This window comes from Bidens hawaiensis, unplaced genomic scaffold (assembly GCF_021521415.1).
Source record: "Bidens hawaiensis isolate Kalapana, Puna unplaced genomic scaffold, B.hawaiensis_p1.1 tig00017448_1, whole genome shotgun sequence".
In the NCBI taxonomy this organism is placed as follows: Eukaryota; Viridiplantae; Streptophyta; class Magnoliopsida; order Asterales; family Asteraceae; genus Bidens; species Bidens hawaiensis.
Window position 1 is genome coordinate 209,889 of NW_027492637.1, and position 24,105 is coordinate 233,993.

General features: G+C 38.9%; 1 protein-coding gene across 1 annotated transcript; it reads right to left on the reverse strand.

Annotated features, from left to right (window-relative positions):
• Positions 1-20,612: 20,612 nt before the first annotated feature.
• On the reverse strand, positions 20,613-20,990 carry LOC143553907 (uncharacterized). Its single transcript, XM_077043795.1, has one exon. The coding sequence runs from the start codon at positions 20,988-20,990 to the stop codon at positions 20,613-20,615; it is 378 nt and encodes a 125-aa protein (XP_076899910.1).
• Between the last annotated feature and the right edge of the window lie 3,115 nt (positions 20,991-24,105).

Sequence of the window (24,105 nt, forward strand, 5' to 3'; positions counted from 1 at the left end):
CCACTCAGCTGTTCGGTTGCCACCACGATTGATAAATGGACGCCTCGCGAGGGTATGAACATCCCAACGCGGTAGTGTAAGAACGTCCATTATCTTCTCGTAGTACTGAACTCCCTTTTCCCATTTAAATATACATACCTTAAGCTCGGAATCATATAGCCATGAGATGATATCACCATGAACCTTGGATACAGTCTTGAAGTAAGTCACTTGGTTTTCTTTGACCCATGCAGCTGCTATGTCTTTCCGTTCTTGATCAACATATTGATACACCTTGATAATCTTATCCGCAGCTTTATAACTGAACCACTTAGCAATATCGGCATCAGTTGGGTTCTCAAGTGAGTCAAATCGAGTATCCACAACCTTCTTTCCCTTAGTTATCTTCTCCAGATCATCCTCTGCTGCTTTAAAAGTCTGCTCATAAAATACCGGAGCACCTTGATCAACGTTTGTGTGTTGATACAAGTCAGGATACTCCTCAGCAGTGACGTCTTCCATCTCAACATCCTCACCTTCATAAATCAACTCCGTATTCATTTGAATAAACGGGTCATCTGTTAAACCTTCCTCATTCACCACCTCAACGTCTGGCTCTGTCTCTAACACGGTTAATTGTTCATCATTTAACCCTAGCAGTATGGAAATCTGCTCTCGTGTTAGGGACCTATCAACGAATTCACCAACTTCAATCTCTTCCCTGTTCACCACACTTCTAACCATACCCGAACCATCCATAAATATTACCGTGTCAGCTTCAATCATCTCAATTGGTTTAGCAGCCGAATAATCACGATAAACAACAATCTGTTTGTCCGAATCATCAACAGAACTCGTACCCGCACCAGAAGCTAGGTCTTGAGTTTGTTTAGGCTCACCACCAGCATCAGACTCATCATCATCAGGATCTTCCCCATCATTCTTGATCTTCTTTAAAGTATCATCTTTGCAAGTCAATTGCAAAATCAGATCCTCTTGTTCTTTAAGTTTCAGCCCCTGAGACTCAACAATCTCACGTAGGGCCTTAGTTTCTTTTTGACAGAAAGAAACATAACTGAGTAGTTTCTTCTGGTTCTCCATTAAGCGTTCTTGATTCAACCGATCAGCAGACATCTGGTTCTCATACAAATGCAGAAGATTTAAAAGAATGTCTGTCTGACGATTTGGTGGCATAGCATACAAGGATGGATGAACAGGTTGGATTGGGCCCTGAGGCCTTGTAATTCTCATAAATGAGAGATCACTAGGAGGAGGAGGCCTCATAGACGTTGTTGGAGGAACTGTAGCCACTGTAGTAGTCGGCAAAGGTACTTCAGTTAACGCTGATTGAGGAATCATACCCAACTGCTCATGTGGAACCATCGTCGTTGTTAAAGTCATCTCCGGAGTGCTAGTTGTAAGCGGCACTACTTGGCGTTGAGGCGTTGTTTGACGAGATGATGGCACACCAATGATTACACCAGCCCCAGCAGATACACGTCTCTTCTTTGATGGCTCACAAGTTGCCACTGCCTTGCCTTTTCTCTTTCTTTCTCGTTGAGTTGCAATAGTAGCAGCTAATGCAGCCTCAACTGCGGCTTGTTGCTCTAGAAGAGCTGCATCACCATTATCACCATTTCCACCTTCATTACCACCATCATCTCCATCATCACCATCGTTCCCACCTTCTCCTTCCTCACGCTCGGAATCTGAATCATCATTCCAACGATCCTCGGAAGGACATACCTAATTAGGATTAACGATATGACCAATCATTCGTTTGTTCTGTGGTCTACCCTTTCGATAAAGTGTCATTCTACGCACTGTGTCAGCCGTCATGTGTGCTAAGTCAAGCACATCATTCACCAATGATTGATCAATTACCAAATTTGGAATAAGGTCGTGAATTATCAACTGTAGAAATCGGGGATACATTAAAAATTTCTTCTTCTGGTCTGTCTGCTGAACTTGTTCTGTCAGATGATCGAATACCAGCTCGGAGTAGTTAAATGGCTTGTTGAGAATAAGTGCAACAAAAGCCGATTATACACTGCTTCTGCATTGGTCAAAACCACCACGACGACCACTCATACAATGAATTAAGACATGTAGAAGATACTTGTATGGTGGGCATAAACCATTCTTGTTCAGCATAGATTCATCAATATTTCCATTGTAACGTAAATGAGTGAACAGACCCTTGATCAGTTGTTTGTCAAAACCACTTGGATAGTCATCATTGTCATCAAAACGAAGAACACGGCGAACTACTTCCACATCAATTATAATATCGGTTTGATTTATCGTGGCTCGAATGTGTTTTTCCACCTCAACATACTCAGCAGTATCCCAAAACTGCCTAATAATGCTTTGATAAAATTTAGATTGAGCAGTGATTGCATAATGTATCACCGAGCGTCTTAAGAATTCCAACATGACTCCAAATGTAGCAACATCAGCAACATCTTGATCAACATAGGCACAGATGTTATGTTTCTTATCAAACGGTAATAAAATAACATCGTCATGCTGTTCTTGAGGAGGTTGCTCTTGTGGTGGTTGTTCTTGCTGCCCTTGATCAGCAATTGGTGGATCTTGATTCACTTGATCAGCCATTTTTCTGAATAGAATTTAAGCAAGTATAAGTCATGTGGAGATATAGATAACATGTATATATATAACTATGTATCTCTAGATGGTGTGTTCAATTGTATATGTCATATTTAATCAATCTTATTTTAACAATTTATTAAGTCACATATTTAGTTAAATAAATATTGAAATGTCATTCGTTAACATTACAAGTTGATTCATTACAGAAATTTAACGAATGGACTTGTTCTTTATCAAGTAAATACATTAACGAATTAGCTGTAGCGAATTAACTATAAATATTAGCGAACTAAAGTCTAGTTCGTTAAAGATTTGGCGAATCCGTATTTGATTCGCTGAGAAAATGATTCGCTGAGCTAGTTCGTGTATTTCCTTAACGAATTGGACACAAGGCAGTTTCAATTCGCTAAGGTTAACGAATGGTCAAGAATTTAGACTTGATCTTTGACCCACACAGTCAAAGTCAAAATTAATATGAACATCGAAAGTTAACAACACAAACCCAGCTTCAATTAATCCATAACCATCGTTGGATAATCGAAACATTATGTGTAGTGAACTCGGAAACATATTACTAAACACATGATATTGAGATTGAGGCTCAAGACCAAGAAATAACTTAGGTGAACCAGAGTATAAAAAACTCTGAAACAATAAACACCCAATCGGCCCGACAAACAAGAATCATACTTCGATTAAAGTCTACCAAGGGTATCGGAATCACATTCCGATCACAAAAGATTATACATCAACTATACAAACACCGTATATCATAAATAAATTAGGGTTTTGAACTCGGAAAACCTTTAGAACATAAAAGGCCATAATTAGTCTATTAATACACCGTCATTTTTTGACGAAAATCATATCGTTGTGATTGTTTATACCTTAGTAACACAATAATATTCTTGAAATGTCGAAATTTGAAGGTCGAAATTCAGAAAAAAAATTTGAAAAAAGGTGGCTTTAGGTTGAACAAAGATGATAAACAGTGAAGGACTGTTCGTGTTTCTGTCCTATATAGCCTAACACGCTACCCAAGGTACTCTTTGTATGAATCAAGCGATTCGTTTGAATTTTAAATAACGAATTAAGTAAATAATTAGTCCAATTCGTTACATCAGAATAGCGAACAAGACATGTTTTGTATTTTGATTCGTTAAATATGTATAACGAAGAAGAAGTGATTCGTTAAAGAGTGCGGAAGCGAATTAGGTGAGCGAACTAGAAATTAGTTCGCTAAAGAATCACTTAGTTCGTTATCCATACTTAACAAATTAACTTTTAACGAATTAAAATTTTATTTAATTTTTAACTTAAATAAATAAATGAATTAAATAAAGAATAAAAATAAATATAACTTAAAGGAATTACCGAGAACCTTTTATCCCGATAATTGAATACTTTAAAAACGTTTCACTTTTACGAAACATAACTTAAATTATTTAAATAATAGGTAAAGAAAGAAAGATAGAATATTTTTGGTATTTTGTAAAAAAAATTTAAAGAATGTATGTACAAAGAAGTATCCGAACATTAAAAAATAGACAATCTTTTTGAGTTTTTCTATGATTTATCAAAAGCAGTATATATTTTTGTGTTTTTGTTGAGTTTGAGCAGAGAATCATATTGACCAAAGTGCCCTTTCATCACAGTTTTATATTTCAGCGATATTATGACTGGCGTTAAGTCGGTCATTGGTATTGTTGTCCACTTAAATCTAATAAAAAACTTTCAAGTGTTTTTGTGATATGATTAATTGGTTCAATTATAGCACAGAATATCAAAAACTATCAGCCTCTAATCTCGGTTCAAGCTTAATTTGATTTTTGCCATATCACCCCAACTTGACTTAAACCATTATATTGTTGATCAAAATTTATTTTAAAGAAATTTATGAGCAATGCATTGATTTTATGTTACTGTGAGTATGTACGAGTCCATCTGTCGGCTTACATAAATTGTATCCCCTGGGGTCCGTTTCTTAATGGTATTAAGACGCACGCAAGGGAGGAACCATGCATGACTAACAGCGGCTTTTGATCAAGTCAGTAATTTGGATTGTACGAAGTACAGCAATGATCAAGTTTAATAACTTTGGGTTTGCTTTAGAAAGCGAGTGAAATATTCATGCTTATGAATACCCAGATGATTAAGCCGCATAAAGACTCACAGTGTCCAGAACCTCAAAGTTTGTTATTTGCTTTATTTTATTTTTGGTTGATCAAACAAGTATAAGGCTTGAGTATGACAGGTTATTACATTTCTGCCATCCTCACTAAGACTTTTTCTAGAGACTAACACCCCTTTCAATTTGGCGTTTCTTTATGTTTATATCACATACTTTACTCTACTTGGTTGTTTTAAGACCTACCAATGCACCAATGCAATTAAGCACACAGTCTTTTAAACTTACTTTTTGCTGGATCTGGAGTCAAAAATAATCAATGTACTATCATTTTCTCTTTTTGCTTCAAAAACTCAAAAAATTTGAGGAGCATAAAACAAAATAAAGATAAATTTAACCGCCCCAGTTAACTTAAGTCTATAAATAAATGGCTGTTCTATCAGTTCAACAAGTGAATAATAGGACCAAGACATGCAAGCATGCTTCACAAACTTAAATAACCGACATAATTTTCAGCTAAAAAATAATCTAAAAACGCATAACAAACGCCCCAACTATTTTCCATTATCAGGTAAATGGCTAACCTAATCATTTACAAGTAAATGTTAGGACCAAAAACGTACATGCCCTTCAAGTGTAGATAGTTGACATAACTTTCAGCGAACGCATTCAAAAATCTTTTTGGTTTTCTCTATACAAACTTAAAAAAAAAAACAAAACACAATGTTTTTGTCGTCTTCAATTTTCTTATAAACAAAATAAACTTCACAGTGTTTTTGGATTTTCGGATTTTTCTGTACACACTGAAAATACATTCTTTTTGGATTTTCATGATTTTAAAATGTTTTTGGTTTTTTCAAAATATTTTAAAAGAAAACATTAAAGACAAGAAAACAATATTTTTGTATTTTTAGAAATTTTTAATGTTCTTGGATTTTATCTATACAAACGAAAAACACAATCTTTTTGTATTTTCTAGATTTTCACCCCCTAAAACCAAAATAAATTTTAAAAGAAAAATGACATAAAATAAAGATAGTCATCCTTGTTTAAGGATATCAGCGAGGGTCTTCAATCCGTTTAAACCAAGCAAAAAATGAAAACGTGTTTTGTCAAAAGCTTTGGTAAACAGATCGGCTTTCTAAAAGTCAGTATGTACTTTCTCAAGGTCAATCAACTTCTTCTCAAAGCAATCCCGTATAAAGTGATATCGAATTTCGATATGTTTTGTTTTCGAATGTTGTACAGGATTTCTTTGTGATAGAAATTGCAGTAGAATTATCAATCAGAATAGGAGTAGTAAGAAACTTCAAACCGTAGTCGCGGAGATGTTGTGTCCACAAAACCTAGGAACAGCAACTCGAGACCGTTGTCTGCTTCTTACACTGCCAGGAAACAAGCCGGTTTCCTAAAAATTGACATACTGCAGTCGTTGATTTGAAGTTGATCTTGCAACCTCCATAGTCGGAGTCTGAATAAGCAGTAAGATCAAAAGTATCATCCTTGGGGTACCACAACCCGACGTCTGGATTTCCCCTCAAATACTGAAGAATTCTCTTAACCGCAGCTAGATGAGTCACTCATGGACTTGCTTGAAACCTAGCACAAAGACAAAAAGCAAACATAATGTCAGGGCGAGAAGCCGTTAGATACATTAAAGAACTGATCATGGCACGATAGAGTGTAGGATCAACGGTATCCTCCAATTCATCCGGTGATAAATTGTGACCCACTGGAAGAGGAGTAGAAGGGATTTTTCCGGCAGATATCTTGAATCGGCTTAAGACGTCGTTCACATACTTAGTCTGGTGAATAAAGATTCCGTTAGCAGACTGGTGAACCTGCAACCCTAAAAAGAAATTCATCTCTCCCTTCGAACTCATCTAGAACTTTGTTTGCATGGACTTCTGGAACTCCTTCCACAACGTGTCGTTTGTTGACCCAAAGATAATGTCGTCGACATAAATCTGAACTAGGAGAAGATCGTCACCAACAGTTTTATGAAATAAAGTGCAGTCGACAGTTCCTCGTTTGAAGCCATTATCAGTCAGATGGTCGGCAAGCGTGCCATACCAAGCTCTCGGGGCTTGATGTAAACCATACAAGGCCTTGTTTAATCGGTAAACTCGGTTCGGATAATCAGGATCTTCAAAACCAGGAGGCTGTAAAACAAACACTTCCTCGTGTAGTTCACCATTGAGAAAAGCACTTTTAACATCCATTTGATAGACCTTGATATTCTTATAAGCCGCATATGCCAGGAAGATTCGAATCGACTCTAGTCTTGCAACTAGAGCATATACTTCTGTGTAATCAATACCCTCTTGCTGATGAAAACCTTGCACCACTAGACATGCTTTGTTTCTGACAATCACCCCTCGATCGTCTTTCTTACACTTAAATACCCACTTAGTCGGAATCGCTTTCTTGACTCTAGCAGGCTTGTCTATTAAATCCCAAACACCCAAACGTGCAAATTGTTGTAATTCTTCTTGCATAGCTTCTACCCAAGAAGGATCTTCAAGTGCCTTACGAGCCGTCGTTGGCTCAAATTGTGACAGAAAGCAAGTGAATTTTGCAAGATTTACAATTCCCGATGAATGTAAATCGGTATAAGCACACAATACGTTATTATCACTTGACGAAGCAACTTGATGACGTGTACGAACACCCACATCAAGTTCTCCAATGATGTTTCCTGTGGATGATATCCATGAATCCGAAGAGTGGGATTCTCAGGAACAACAACATTATCAAATAAGTTAGTGTAATGTTCACCAAGTTCAGGAGATAAAACATTATCAGTGTCAAGTTCAATAACTTGATCTTCAGCTTGATCATCATCAGAAGAAGAAGTTAAATTATCAACATTAACCGGAGAAGCAACATGTGGTTCTTCAGTTGGAGCATCAGGTTGAGCTTCAACATCATTAGAACTTGAAAATCTTGGAATTGGCAAATGTTCTTCAAAGTATGCTCTAACCAGGTCTTCGTCTATGTGTTCAGTTGATGGAGTAAATGAATTAAATAAACTATCGTAGTCAAACATCCAATCGGTACCTTTCCCTTGAGGAGGAGTTGTGTACTTTTGACAGTCCACATGGTACCACTCTTCAACACAACCAGATGTAGAATTGAATACCGTTTTCCTTGGAGATGCATATCCCAAGAAAAACCCTTCGATAGCTTTTTCTTCAAATTTACCCGCATCCTTCTTCAACATTATACACGGACACCCAAAAGGTTCTAGGTACTTTAAGTTAGGTTTTCGATTATTCAACAAATCATAACTTGTCTTTTTGAGTCTTTTAACGGTTAGAACCCGATTAAGAGTATAACAAGCTGTATTCACCGCCTCATTCCAGAATTGAACGGGAAGCTTAGAATCAGCGAGCGTTTTACGGGCAGCCTCAATCAAGGTTCGATTCTTTCGTTCAGCAACACCATTTTGTTGAGGTACATAAGGTGCACTGTATTCTCGATGAATTCCTTTTTGAACACAAAAGAAATCTAATACAGTGTTTTTGAACTCAGTATCATTATCACTTCGGATTCTCCTCACCTTTTGTTTGTACAGTGATTCAATCTTGGTGATAAGGTTTTGTACCAAAACCGGTGTTTGATCTTTCGAACTCATAAATAACACCCATGAGTATCTTGAATAATCATCAGTCACCACAAGACAATACCAATCTCCAGAAATACTCGCACGATTCACAGGACCAAATAAATCCATATGAAGTCATTCAAGAGGAGTATTAATGGAATTCAATAATATAGAAGGATGTGTCTTCTTCTTCTGCTTGCCCTTTTTGCATGCAACGCAGTGATCAGATAATTTAAAATTCTTCAACGAGACACCTTCCACTAAATCATTAGCCATAAAATAATTCATCTTTCTAACATGTATGTGACCCATTCTACGATGCCATAGAATCGAGTCTTTCTCGGTTTCTTTCGAGACAAAACATGTTTTGATTGATGTGGATATCTTAGAGCTCATGTTTAAGACATAAATATCATTCGGTCGTGGTGATCGCATGACAACCATGTCTTCGTGAATAACATAACCCGGTTTTATGATAAGACATTCTTTGTCAGTAAATATCGTTGTGTACTTTTTATAACAAATCTGCGATACACTTAATAAGTTATGATCCACCTTATCACAATAATTTACTTTCTCAAAAGTAATGTGACCATTTGAAACTTCACCCTCTTATGTGATCATGCCCCCAGAATTCCTAGCAAATGCCACATAACCCCCTTGAATATTTCTCACGTTGGTTAATAGGTCGAGATTCCCAGTGATATGACGAGAACATCCACTATCCATTATCCAGTTTTCACCAGACACAGTCTTGGATGAACCCTACACACAAAATAAAGATGATTAGTTCAAAAAGGCAGCCCAGGCCTCAGTGTTGGGCACCTTTTGATTTTCTCTTTGATCATTAACTTTAACAGAATTCAACTGTTTTTCAGCTACCTGTGAATAAGTTACCGGCTTCCTAAACTTTCGTCTTAAGTAAGCTGCTTGAACAATGTTTGAATTCGTGTTTCTACAAATTGGCTCATATGGATTAAACTTTGGTTTTACCTGACCATGTGTCTCATTAACATGTATAACCTTTCGAGGATTCACATTAGAGAACATAATATGAGTGTTATCAGCATACGACACAGGTCGTTTCAGAATCTCTTTTACCAAAGGAATCGGTTTAGAATGGTCCTTGATAAAAGGATGAATATTCTGATAGCTTTTCTGACTACAATTCCTCACTACATGACCATGTTGACCGCAAAGAAAACAGCTTCGCATGTGTACACGATGATGTTGAGAGGTAGTTGGAACGAATGACGCAGAAGTTTGATGATGACTCACATTTTTGGCCATACTCTTAGCAAACTCATCAGATAATTCAGACTTCTTTTTCAAGTAGAAATCTAAATTAGAACAGTTCGAGAAACTTTTCAACGTATCTGTCCCAGTTGACTTCACAAATTGAATTTTATTAGCTTGTTTTAAAATTTGCTTTGCTTTAGTCAATGGGTCAGATGGAACTGATGTTTTCACTTGAGCATATCGACGTTCAAGATCTTGAATCTGTGACTTTTCATTGATAAAGACACTCTCAATAAGTTCAGGTTTAATGATACTTATTGGAATATCCTTTTCTGTGAACATCGTATCCATCCCTTTTAACTTAAAAACTCTAACAGATGAAGGCTTAGAACTAGGAGGATTAATAAATCACATTAAGTCCTCTTCAGAAATCTTTGGTTTATCTGACTTCTTTGCCTTTACTGGTTTAGTTTTCACCGGTTCTTCCTTTTTCATGTGAGACTTGAATGAACCATACACAGCTTCCTCAAATTCTTGAGGTTCGCAAAGAATATGATTAGAACTAGGAATGTTCTTATTCTTGTGTATTATCTCAGGTTCAAACACGTCCTCAATAATTACTTTGTCAACATTCTCAACAAAGACTTTTTTACTTTGAACATGAGGTTTTTGAGGAGCCACTTGGGGCTTAACAGTTTCTTTTTCAGTTTTAACTGGTTTAGTTTTTTCAGAAATCACAGATTCTTTTTCAATCAAGTCCTTTTCTTTTCTAGCAAACGGATTAATTTTGTAATCATTGTGAAAAGGTGGCGGAATTTTGACAAAACCAATTCCTTTCTTTGAATCCTTTTATTTACCAGATACTTCAATAATTTCATTCAACAGAAAAGAGAAATTTCTAAACTTTCCCAGTTTGTTCTTCAACTCAAGAACCTCATTCTCAAGCTTGAGTATCTTTGAACGATGTTTCAATACTTCTTGAAACTTTTGGTCATTAATTGTCATTTTCACAGATAAATCAGCTTTGAGGTCATGGTTACTTGTCGACAATGCTTCAATCTTCTCACGAGATCTCATTTGAGGCTCAAGAGTTTGTCGATAAGTATCCTTTAATGAAGCAATTTATCTTATAAGATTATCATTGTGATTTTTCAAAGCTTCTAACTTAGGTTTGTTAGATTCATAATCAACACATGATACTTTAACAGATGAAGTAGCAGAGATAGAATGACTAACCACATTGATCTTGGCCATACAAGCAAATACTGTTGGAGGCTTATCGCAAGAGTCGTCAAAATCAGATCCAGAATCATTATTAGAAGATATCTCACTCCCACTTGCATCTTGAAATTTTTTATGTAACCCAAACATAGCCAAATTTGCTTGAGCATCATTACATAGTAACCGTTGTGACCAATCATTTCCATCTGCCAACATTGCTTGTGATGTAGAAGTAGATGGTTTCTTTTCAGCATCACTACCTCGTGGTGTAGAAGAATTTTGATGTTGACCACGAGAACCAGTGTATTCGTTCTTTGGTTTGTCACATTCCTATGCGAAATGCCCAAATTCTTGACAATTATAGCATTTTACTTTCAACTTGTCAAAACCCAATTTCTTGTTTAAAGCCGGAAGATCTTTTCCAGTTCTCTGCATGAATCTTTTAACTTTACGGACAATCATAGCCATGTTCCACTTTAAATCCATGATTTACAAATCATCTGGATCTATCTGATCATAATCCTCATCAGTTAAATCACTTGTGGCAATCTTACTACTCACTAAGTTTTCATATGAAGACATGAAAGCTGTCAGAAAAGCAAAGTTTTGCTCAGCTTCCTTCATATTAACACAAGGTGGTGAAGCAAATGGATTAGTAGTAGTTGAACTTCCAGAACCACCAGAATTACCAGCAGAGTAAAAACATACTTTTGGATCATTAAACATAGTTGATTCTTTTTCACTTGCAGCTTGAGTAAGAAAAGCATTGATTGGAGAGATCGTTGAACTAAGAGGCATACTTCCACCATAGAAACAGGATCTTGACTTTCCTTGGAAGATTTTTGACACTTAAGATCATATTCTCTGGCTTCAATCTTTTGTAAAAATTCAAGTGCATTCAAGTCTTCATTCAAGAAATAATCATTCTCTTTCAAAACCATTAGAAATGTCGAGTAAGAACTTGGAAGCACACTCTTAATAGTGTTAATTTTATCAGTCTCAGAAATTTCCAATTTCATCTTGTCCATTTCAGCTATTAAATGATTAAACCGTGTAATCATCTCTTCAACGGTTTCTCCCTTCAATAGATTAAAGTTTCAAAACTGAAACTTGAGCATCACTTTCTTACTCTCAGCTGTGTTCCCCATACTTCTCATACGCAGATGTTGAAATAAAGAAGCACATCTCTTGATACTACCCACTTGATGAAAGATATTTTCAGGCAATGCCATAGTAAGAGTGGAGTAGGCTTTTATCTCGATTTCTAAAGCTTTCTTCTCTTCTTGTGAATATTGAGAAATAGCTTTAGGAGTATACCCAATAGTATCATCACCAATCATTGGTGCCATATAAACTTCAACTAGACAATATGAGCAATCAGGGTGAACAGACCCCAAATGAGCACGAAACCGAGGTTCCCACTTGGCAAAGTCACTAAACTTCATCAATCTTGGACATTTCGAATGTGAACCAATCTCGGTATCAAGTTGCAACATTTGTTGCATCAACATGTTTTGAGAAGCCAAAGCATACATATCAGCCATTTTTGACAAGTTTCAAAAATTCAAGGTGTAGCGAATCAACCAGCGAATAAGGTTAACGAATGGTAAATGTAACGAACTGTAACCAGTTGTAGCGAACTGTGAACAATAGATTAGCGAATCAAATCTTAACGAAGCTAAGATTGATCAGATAGCGAATCAAAATTGAGTTTAACAAATCAATCTAACGAATCAGAAAGTCAACGAATCAGATTTAACAATAAGTCAAACTAACGAATTGACTAACGAATTAGCTAGCGAATTGATAAGAGAAACTTAATGAATTAGAAAGTATTCAATAGCGAATCACTAAGAAAAACTTAGCGAAATGGATAACGAACCAGATACAGTTAATTAGAGAATCAACTATAACGAATCAGGTTGTTACAACGGTTTGTAACAAACTCTTACACCTTATGCCATGTGGCAAAGATTGATATAACACAAATCCCAAAGTGGATGCGTGTCACACGAATCAGTTAACCCAAATAACGAATTAGATAACACGAATCACAAATTATTGCGAACTGACTAGCGAATTACTTGAAGTTTAAAGCGAATCAAAGAAAACAGGATAGCGAATCAACATAAAGATGATAGCGAACATGTTCATCTTTGAATCTTCAAATCTTCAACAAAGATTTCTAGAAATTTGGAAATGATGAACACCAAAACCCAGAAACCCAAAAGCTTAAAATCCGTAATACAACCTCGATTCTTAACCAAAACGCACAAATAACCTACCAAAAGACTCGTAACTCGATCGCGAATCCGAAACAACTAACCTCGTAACCAATTAACCCCAATTACCAGTCCAATTATACTAAAACACAAACCCTGTTTCGGCCACACACCAAAAACAGTACCGAATTAATACAAAAACCAAACCAAACTTCAATTCCGATTCACAACACCTTTCCAATACCTTAGCCAACTCAAATCCAGTCCAAACCTACCATAATTCAACCAATTCAACTCAAATTGATCCAAATTCACCCAAACAGAACATTAACAAACCAATACTCTAAATATCCACCAAATCAAGTGTAATTTGAGCCCCGAAAGCTTTGATACCACTTGTTGGAACCCGGTGTATCAATCCAGTAACAATAACAATAACAGATCTCAGATCTGTATATAATAGATTAATACTTTAATATAGATCTAGCTCATAATTACATATGATTAAGTGTTATATGTGTATATATGTATTATCAGTATATATTAGTAGTATTCTATGAATAAGATTAAGATGAAGATTGAGAGAGAGAGTAATTGGACAGCACTTCGTTAATTATCTCAAAACTTAAATTAAACGTGAACATGGGTTCACTATAAATAGAAGATAGATCAGGTTCGCTAACATTCCCTAGCGAACCAGACACTACTTCGTTACATACATAACTTAAACAAAATATCTTCACGAATCACCGCCAGATTCGTTAACATCCCCTAACGAATCAGGAGGGAATAACCTTAAGTCTTAGTTCGCTACACAACTATAGCGAACTAGATATTACATTTAGAGAACTAGAGAATATCTTAATTGTTTATTACATTAAACATAAAACAAATACGTTAACGATAATTACAAAGACTCAAGACGCAAAACCGTGCACTAACATATAGCTCAACCTATCATAAAAGGACACGCGTCCAGGCAGTTATCAAGATCTTATAGAAGAGGAAAGTTGGCCCAATCACCTTCCTACCTCCTTCGGCTATAAATACCTTGTCAACCTGCGTGAGGTATTCATTCACATTCACTCACTTGTATTCTGACTCTACTTGGTCTACTTTGCTTCAGTACTTTCTTCACTACGAACTTTACTGATTCTCACACCGGAGGGTGGTTACAAGAAGACCCCCACCTTGTCCTTCCAGTAACGAGACTCACGGTGTCTGTTTTGCAGGTTCCGGTCATTGGACTTTGGGAAGTTATGCTTATACCGTGTTAGTAGTTATCGTATTTTACCCTGTGGACTCATTGGATCCAGGACCCATACCAGGGGATTGGATCCGTGTTTCTTCATATAATATATTGATATATTCGGTTTCGATGCTGGTAAACAGGCTCGCGTAATCTGTAGGGTATCACCTAATACCATAAGCGTCTCAAACACACAAATTTTTCCAAACTAATATCATACACACCCGCCCTGAATATTTATGGGTTTTTCTGTAGAGTAAAGCTCTGTCAAGTTTTAGATGTTTCTTACTTAATTATCAAGTGAGATTTAGAAGTCAGACTAATGATCAATTATTTACATCTGTGTAGAATGATGATCCTGCTTTTCTTTCTGAATTTTTGGGCAACAATCGCTTCCTTCTGGAACCGCATTATTGTAGAACATTTGATGATTATTTAGTCAATCGTCAAACTCTGAGAAGCTTTTAATACCTGTAGTTGTATGCATTGCTGTGCTAGTTACTCCTGTTTTTTTTTTACATAATATATACAGGTTTTGTCAACTCGTCTTGGTAGGAAGCCTGAAGATATTGTAAAGTTAGATGCAAATGAGAACCCATACGGCCCACCTCCAGAGGTAACCTATCTTATATTACATAGGTTTTTAACTATATTTTTTTATCCGAATTATTTTTCTTATGCCAAAATTTAAAGCTTCCTCTTTTTCTCTAACATTGTTTTCTTTTGAAGTTCTGATTTTGTTATGTGACAGTGTGTTCTAGATCCAGGTGACAGTATTGTTGATTGTCCACCAACTTTTACAATGTATGAATTTGATGCAGCGGTCAATTGTGCACACGTTATCAAGGGTATACATTTATGAAACAGACTACGGTGATAAGGTTTGGGAAAAAAAGTCCAAACTTGATAAACTTCAAATAAAAATTAATAACTGCCTAGTCACCCGATTACAATAGTTTTAAACAAAATAAACAACCAAAAGAAATAAAACAAACAACGCCAAAAATTCCACAAACTTAGGAAATTTAATATTCAAATAAGATAACTTGATAAACTTGAATCGGGCGGGTCGAGTCTGGCTCACGGGTCTTCCTTTGGATCTGAAGAAACACAATCCACCCCTCAAGGTCTAACATGTTAGTCCGAGGGGTTTGGGTAAGTATTCTCCATGATGGGTTATAAAACCTTCTTGGCGCAGTCGAGTGCATCTTACAAAACAGAACACTGTGAGCTCGTTACGAGGAATTGGGGGGTGGGGGGGATTCTCTCGTAACCACCCTCCGGCGTGAGAATCAGTACTTGATAGTACGAAATAGAATGTATTGACAGTAATAATCGGAGAGAGTATATCCTTTACCATTCGGAGATCGACTGGTATTTATAGCAGGAGGAGAGAGAGAGGATGGTCAACTACTTTGTCAGGTTCCTCCACCAATAATATTCTCCATTCGTGTGATCGTGGAGGTTGGTGAAAGTTGGTAGGCATCATGGCATTTTGACAAGGACGTTTTGTACTATTTTATATCATCCTTTATGTGTTGTCCGGTCCCCATTGGTTGGGTGTTTATTCCCATGTAGATTGTGCCTTTTTTGTCCCATGCTTTGAGACCTTTGCGCCACCATTACCTAGGCGTCAAGGAATGTGTATTATACTAAGATCTTTAGTGCCATGTGTTGTGCCTGGCGCATGGCACTTATGCCCGTCGTTTGTTCCGCCCAGCGTCCTGGTTGCGCTGGATTTGGGTGTTATACTTGTTAAACGGTGGGTTTAATACCCTACCTCTACAAGTCCCCCTAGTCCATAGTTGCCCTTTCTAAAGGGGGATTGTGGACTTATCATGGTCTTTTGGCTGTTATTGTATTTTTTAGCCGTTTGTTTTCCGCTTGCCTTTCACTTATATTGCCAATTTTGGTGTTCGGTTAATAAAAACCATTGTTCCTGACAATTAGTTATTTAACAAGCATCAGTTGATGTGTCATGGTTTTGTATTTTGGTGGGTGACTGATAATAATCATTCCTTGGCAGAGCCTATTTTTGGCGGGTGATGTATGATTAACCCTCGGCGGAGCCTATTTTTGGCGGGTGATTAATGATTCATCCCTCGGCGGAGCCTATTTTTGGTGGGTGATTTATGATAATCATCCTTTTGCGAGGCCTTTTTTTTGGCGGGTGATTTATAATAATCATCCCTTTGCGGGGCCTATTTTTGGCGGGTGATTTATGATAATCATCCCTCGGCGGAGCCTATTTTTGGCGGGTGATTTATAATAATCATCCATTGGCGGTGCCTATTTTTGGCGGGTGATTTATAATAATCATCCCTTGGAGGGGCCTATTTTTGGAGGGTGATTTATAATAATCATCCCTTTGCGAGGCCTTTTTTTTACGTGTGATTTATAATAATCATCCATTTGCGAGGCCTATTTTTGGCGGGTGATTTATGATAATCATCCCTCGGCGGAGCTTATTCTTGGCGGGTGATTTATAATAATCATCCCTTGGCGGGGACTATTTTTGGCGGGTGATTTATAATAATCATCCCTTGGCGGAGCCTGCTTATGCCAATACTTGACATATTTTTCTCGTATGCTGATGACGTGTTATTTGGCGGGCAGGGGTGAATTAAATTCAACCCAGTGAAACGACGGTTGGACGTGACAGTTTGACGACGGTTGCAGTGCAGCTTTTTTGCCTGTGTCAGGCGAGTGGGCAAGAATCCTGGTGACACGCCCAGCTGTAACACATTTCGTCATTTTGTTATCGTGGCGCTTGTTTATTGGACTGTGTGTCGTCTATCCCCTTTGTACCCCTCTCTTCCATTAATTACGATTAGTATAAAAGGAGGGGTTACTCCATTTGGAAATCACTTTTCACCTTCATCTGCATATTTTCCCTCCCTTCCTTGTTTGAATCATTCTCCTTCATGGCTTAGTCCTCTCAATCCTTGAAGACCAAGAAGAATAATAACATGGAGTTCGTCGGTTGTCGCATGGCTGCTGAAGACTTCAATAATATAGTCAAGGTCTATAACCTTGGCCCTGAGTATGAGCCTGAATTGCCTGCGGTTGGCAAGATGGCTCGGGAGGCTCCTACCGGCAAAATTGCCGTGTATAGGGAGTACTTTTTCTTGGGAAATTTGCGATTGCCCCTCACTCGCTTCTTGCTGGATGTTTTGGATGTTTTTGGGCTGCACCTTAGCCAGATTCATCCACTCGGAATGGCTCGGCTTCGCCATTTCGAGTATACTTGTCATTGCCTTGGTATTACGCCTACGGCTAACAAGTTATCGGCTTTTTACCGGTGGCGTTTCTCCCAGGGGTGGTATAATTTCTTTACTCGCCCTGGTGCCAAGGCCATTGCTTTGGATGCACCGCAGAGTTTGCATGAGTGGAAGAGTCTGTTCTTCTACGTTTCTGCATGCGTGGTTCCTCATTCCATGCATTTTACGGATGTGAAGGAGCTTGCTGAGCCGAAAGTGGCTCCTTATTCTGGTCCAGAGTGGTTCACCACTTTACAAGCCAGCCTTTCCCCACTCCGTCACTACTCTGAGCGTGCGCTGGTGCTGTTCGGCATGAGTCACATCTGGGAGGCTGCACATATGGTGCCGGTCATCCATAACGGCGGTCAGGGTGAGTATCGTATTTCTTCTCTGCTTTTATGTATATGTATATTTGTAACCCAACTTCGTTTTTTCAGAGGTGGATGATCGTATGCTCCTTCTGCAGCCCGCGCCTGAGGGGGCTAGATTGTTGAGGCGGAGGGATTTGGGTCCTCGTGAGGAGCCGATCCTTGCAAGGACTTCCCGGAACTTTGTGTTTCCTCTCCCTATGGGGTAATCACTTGCTCCGCAACGCTGCCACCTCCCAGCTTTGTTAAACCTCAAGGGGGTAAGTTCTATTTGCTACTATTGAATGTACTTTCTGTTTGTTTCTTTGCTAACGTTCCAACTTGTTTCTTTGGTAGACGACTTAACATTGGGCGTGTTCCTAAGTGTAGTAGTAAGAGCTCCCAAGGCAGTGGTGGGGAGACTGTTGCGTCTCCGATAGATACAGCCGCAAGAAACGCCATGGATGATGACGACGATGTCGTCCTCATCTGCGACGTTCCGTTTGGGGCTCCGGTATCTTCGTCCCCGACATTGCTTGAAGCACTCGGTTCCGGTGCCGGCGCGATGTCTTCCCCAACCACCTCCGCACAGGTTTCTGTTGGCTTCTCCTTGCCTTTAGTCTCGCAGCTTGTGACTGCTGTGTCTGTCTTGGACACAAGTCTGGTTGTCGCCACTCAAATTTTGGTGGCAACAGATCATGTGTCTTCTCCAGCCACAGCTTCTGGAACCGTTGTGGATACGAAGTTCGTATCTACCAGTCCACCTTCTTCTTCTTCTTCCGCAGTGGGTGGGGCGTTCACTGTTCCACACAATTCGGGTTCCGCCCCTATGATTAATGAAGAAGATGAAGAGGTACATCGCCTCTTCAAGAAACCTCGGCTTGGCGATTTCGTGAAGAAGGGCAGTCTTGTTAAGTCGTCAGGTATAATATTCGCGATCCACTTTAACTTGCCTTCTATCCATATTCTAGGGACTTCGGCGATTTCTTCATCGATTGCTGCTTCTACTGCTGCATCTTCACTAGCGGCTGTTTTCACCAGTTTTCCGATGATGACAAGCGTTGGCGGCTTGTCGGAGGCGATGCCAACTGTACAGATGCTGAGTTTGCCAGTGATTACGGGTGTGGTTGGCCCGTCTGAGGCTGAAACCATTGTGACGACTGCGCGTGTGTCGATGGAATCTTCTATTCCGGTCGTTTCTCAGAAAATGTCGTCCGCTGGACCGATGAAGGCGATTGTGGACGAATCGCCTAAGGTTAGTCTTGAATCGGCGGGTATTTCCTTTGCCGGTCTCATGAAGTCAAGACAGTCCTCACCAGACAAGGATTACATTCTTGATGGTGACGAGGTCGTGCCGCCGCCTTTCACTATCGGTGGGACGGTGCAAGGTAAATTTTTTGATTTCCGCGGTGGCAGTAGTGGCGGGTTTTGAATGTAGATATGGACCCCCGTGATTCTGTGGAGGCGAATCAGGTTTTTCCCCTCGATGGAAGGTTTCATGTGGCGCCAATTTTGAAGACCCAGCCACTTGTACCAAATTTTTTGAACATGTTGTTCCTCCTAGCGAGCGTATTGCTTGCAAAATACAGCCTCGGAATAATTTGTATTCCGACGTTGCCTTTCACCAAGTCCAGGCTTTCTCTAGTTTCGCGGAATTGCTGCGCGAAAACCATGCTCTTCATGAGGAGAAGATGGAGGCAAGTGCCCGGATGGGAGAGATGGAGCGGTTGGTGAAAGATACTGAGGCTACCGCCTGGAAGGCGAGTAAAGAGTCATCGGAGCATCTCCAGGATCTGATTGATGCTGAAGTGAAATTGGCGAAAGTCGAGGCAGATTTTGCGGAATCTGTCCGCGAGCGCGACGCTCGTTATAAGGAGTTTGAGGCTTCCTGCAAGAGGTCCAACGTCGATCTTGCGGATGCACGCAGCCGTGCTCTTTCTGCCAAGGAGGCTTCCGCCAAACACGAGAGTAAAAACACTGTTTTCGCAAGCGTATTGAAGAGTTGGAGGCGGATGCAGGCAAGCTGGCTGACACAATGGTTTCCAATGAGGAGACTATCAAGGCTCTGTCTACTGAGTGTGCCGCTGCCGCTGCTGACCGCGATTGGCTGTTGAAACACGCCATCTGCAAGGTATTCCGTAAATATATGTTTTATACCTTCGCTTGCATATTACTAACGTCTTTGTTATGTAGGTTGCCCAACGCATCATCACTGACGATGACTTGACACGGTGTGTTGGGGCCTTTGTTACTGCTTCCCGGCAACTTGGTCACAAGATCGGCTTTCAGGATGTTGTGACGCATCTGCGTGACAACCTTCCTCCCAAAGCCTACGTTCTTTAAGCTATCGATGTAGAAGCGGAGTATGTTGCCGCTGAGGCGGAATATGATGCTCTTACGTTTCCCATTCTTTCTACAGTTGCGGGGTACGCTAAGGAAGAAAATGGCGTGCAGTTGTTGAGGGAGCTGCTTGAACCTTCGCAAGCTGGTCCGTCCACCGCATCTGGTGGCGACCAAAGGGATAGCCCGACTGCCGTCGACCAATCCGGAAAAGGTATAAACAACGTCGACTAGGCTCTCATTGGCTTGTATAGTTGTAGAGATTATTTTTTCTTCGTGAGTGTTGGTACTCGCTTGTAATTAGTTGTACATAAATGTAATGAACTTTTTCTTTTGTGAAAGGCGGAGTATCGTTTCCAATCAAATTTGTTTGACCCTTGGCCTGTGTTTACAACTTTGGAATCGATTTACATATAACACCTTCGCAATTGTGCCGCATTCCACGTTCTTGGAATCGGTGAGCCATCGAGTTGCATCAGGACATAGACACCTTTTCCCAATACTTTTTTAATTTGATAAGGGCCTTCCCAAGATGGCGCTAGCTTTCCTTGCGTGTGCGTTCTTGATGCCTCGTTGTTGCGAAGGACGTAATCTCCGGCATTGAACTCACACACTTTTACTTTAGCATTGTAGTACTTTTGTAGTTGGCGTTTGTAATTTTGTTCTCTTATTGCGCCTAACTCTCGACGCTCTTCCAAGAGCATTAAGTCTAGGCGCCTTTCCGCCTCATTGTCATTTTGTAGTGTGACCCGTGGTGATGGAACGCCAATTTCTGCAGGAATCATTGCTTCAGTGCCGTAAGTTAGGTTGAATGGTGTTTCTGTGTTACTTGTATTTCTTTGGGTACGCATGGCCCAAAGGATGTGGGGCAACTAATCGACCCATCCTGACTTGTGATTGGCCAGCCTTTTCTTGATTCCGACTACAATAGTTCAATTGGCGCGTTCTACTTCTCCGTTCCCTTGCGGATGGGCAACAGAAGTGAATGTCTAAGTGATGTTGAGTTATTTCAGCCATCGTTGGATGTGCTGGTCAGCAAATTGAGTATCGTTGTCGCTGACCAAATTCATGGGCAATCCAAAACGACAAATGATGAATTCCCATATGAATTTTTTGACGCTGGCTGCGTTGATTGTTGCCACTGGCTTTGCTTCAACCTGTAACACCCCGTAACCGCAGTGGAAACGTACACGGGATGCAACAGACACATCTGATATCAACAGCATTGTTTATAAAGAAAACACCACTACATTAATTTAAACGTATTACATTGATCTGAGTTTCATAATCATCTAAGCGTTATCACATAAGTGTTACCGATAGTACATTAACATATTTAATGCAAAATATAGATCTCTAGACTTCCATAAAATAGCACACAGCATCGAACACATATCACTCATTCCAATTTGAGTGTACCTAGAAAGCATGTAAAGAAAACGGGTCAACTACGAATAGTTGGTGAGTTTCACTAATTTAAATAAACCATAACAAATCATTATAAAAGTCATAAGTAAGTGATGTAATTATACTGAGTTCACAATTGAAAACTCTATTAACCCCGAAACATAACGATTAACCTCCGGGAACTTTGTTACCCCAGAATACTTTCAAATACCCCTGGGAACTCTGTTACCCCAGAAACACATTTAATAACCTCTGGGAACTCTGTTACCCCAAAAACACATTTAATAGCCTCTGGGAACTCGGTTACCCCAGAACACTGTTTCGGGCCTTACAATATTAGTAACTCAGTTAATTACCATCTTAATACATTACCGTACGATTTCCGTACAATAAACATTATATAAATACATTCGTTTCCATGCGATTAGCATGTACTTAAACACTTTGGATAGAAACCTGCTTTCCGCCCCGGGAAAATATTTAAAACAGTTCAATAAAAAGGGGCTCGTGAAAACTCACCTTTCTGTGAGTCGGGACGTGATACAATGAACTGCTATAAGCCTGGATCTGTAATATGATATCTAAGTCGTTACTATATAATTCCCATAAATTAAATCCGTGTCAATCGGTACATCTGGGGACATTGTTAACCCAGTACTGTACTCGATCCGGGGACAATGTTAACCCCGTGACACTTCTAAGGACTCAGATTGTGCCATTACTTAGAGTCTGACGGTCAAAATTATCATTTTTATGTTTTCCTTGATTTGCGTGCCTAGCACGGTTATCCGTTTTTAGTTTCAAGAATGGGTTTGTTCACACCCGACCCAAAAATGGTGTTTGACTGTTATTTTAGTTAAAGTGATGAAATTAGAGCTCGGTTTGGACACCCCGTTTGGCCGCGGGGCCCGTTTCCGTCATTTAGGTGCCGGAAACAGTAAAATCGGGTAAAATTACCCAAATCATCCGAATTATTTTCGGATGATTTACTTTTACTTAATTTACTTAGTTTTATGAAAATGGTCCATTTTTAGGTTTTTTTTTATATACCAGTCAGCTCGCTTATGCGAACTTTGCCGGTTTACACGTTTTAGCTTTAGAAATTTGTTTTTATGTTCTTTTTAGCACAAATAATTACCCGTTTAGTCTCGGGTCTTGAAATTTTACACAACACTTATTTTGACAGTAAGAAATTTTACAAAAATTTTTCCAGATTTAATTTTTATATTTACATTTATTTATCTATTTTTAATCATCATTAAAACACTAAATATGTCAAAAATACCAAAATACTTTAGAAAAATCCCAAATTTTTCCGAGATGATCCCTGCCATCCTCCTAACTCCCTGGAATTTTTCCAGAACCCAAAACTCATTTTTCAAGCCATTTTCACAAAAACCGAGCTAGAAAGCCCTAGAACTCGTTTTACCGAAAAGCCCACTTAGACTTCTCCAACTATGCTCAAATTTTGTGTGTGACTTTTTGTATGTTATAAAAAGCTTATCTTAAATTTTCCAGAATTTTTCATGAAGTTTAGCTATTTTTCACCATTTTTGGCCAAAACCGAGCATTAAATTCACCAAATATTCATCCTTTATCCAAAAATTACCAAAATTTCACAGATCTCATATTTTCATGTGTAGATCATCTCTGTGAAATTTCATGACCCAAATCTTAGCCTACCACAATCTGTCCAAAATAACTAAATCACACGAAAACCGAACTATCTTGTGTTTTCTAGCGTTAGATCGCAAAGATCTTGGTTTCTAGCCTTTGCTAGCCACTAGATACAACACTTACAAGCACAATAACACCATACCAAGCAAGTTACACCAACAATCAAACCATTTCTTTCATAGTGTCGGTTTTGATATAAAAACAAAGGTTTTAACCGTAAAAATCCGTTCTCGACTCTTTTTACTCATTTCTTGGACCAAGATCCCTTGTATAACTTGTATACATCTCTTGATCATGCAAGAGTCGGTTTCATCTCGGGTTTTCACCCGTCTTTCACATGGAAACTCATTTTACAAGATTTCAACCGTAAAATTTCGTTCTAAACTCTTTTAACTCATTACTTGGATCAAGATCCTTTGTATAACTTGTATACATCACTTGATCATGCGAGAATCGGTTTCAACTCGGGTTTTCACCCATTTTTACATTTGAAACCTCCTTTTCTCAAGATCATGAAGTTGGAAACAAGATTCAAGCATTAAAACATGTGTTATACCTTGTAAATCTTGGTTGGAAATCAAGAACTTGGATGAAGATATATGAGTGTTGAGAGGATTTTAGAGTTGGATGTTTAGAAAAAAGAAAATGTAATGTGTGTGTGTGTGTACAAGGACCGATCGGTCCAAGGTTATGTGTGGGGTGGGGCCCACACATCCCTTCTAGGCCACACATTCGGATTTTCGTAATCCGGATAATGTTTTGGATAATCTGGCTCAGTTCGTTTCTCGTTTAAACTCGTAATTCGGCTTAAAACGA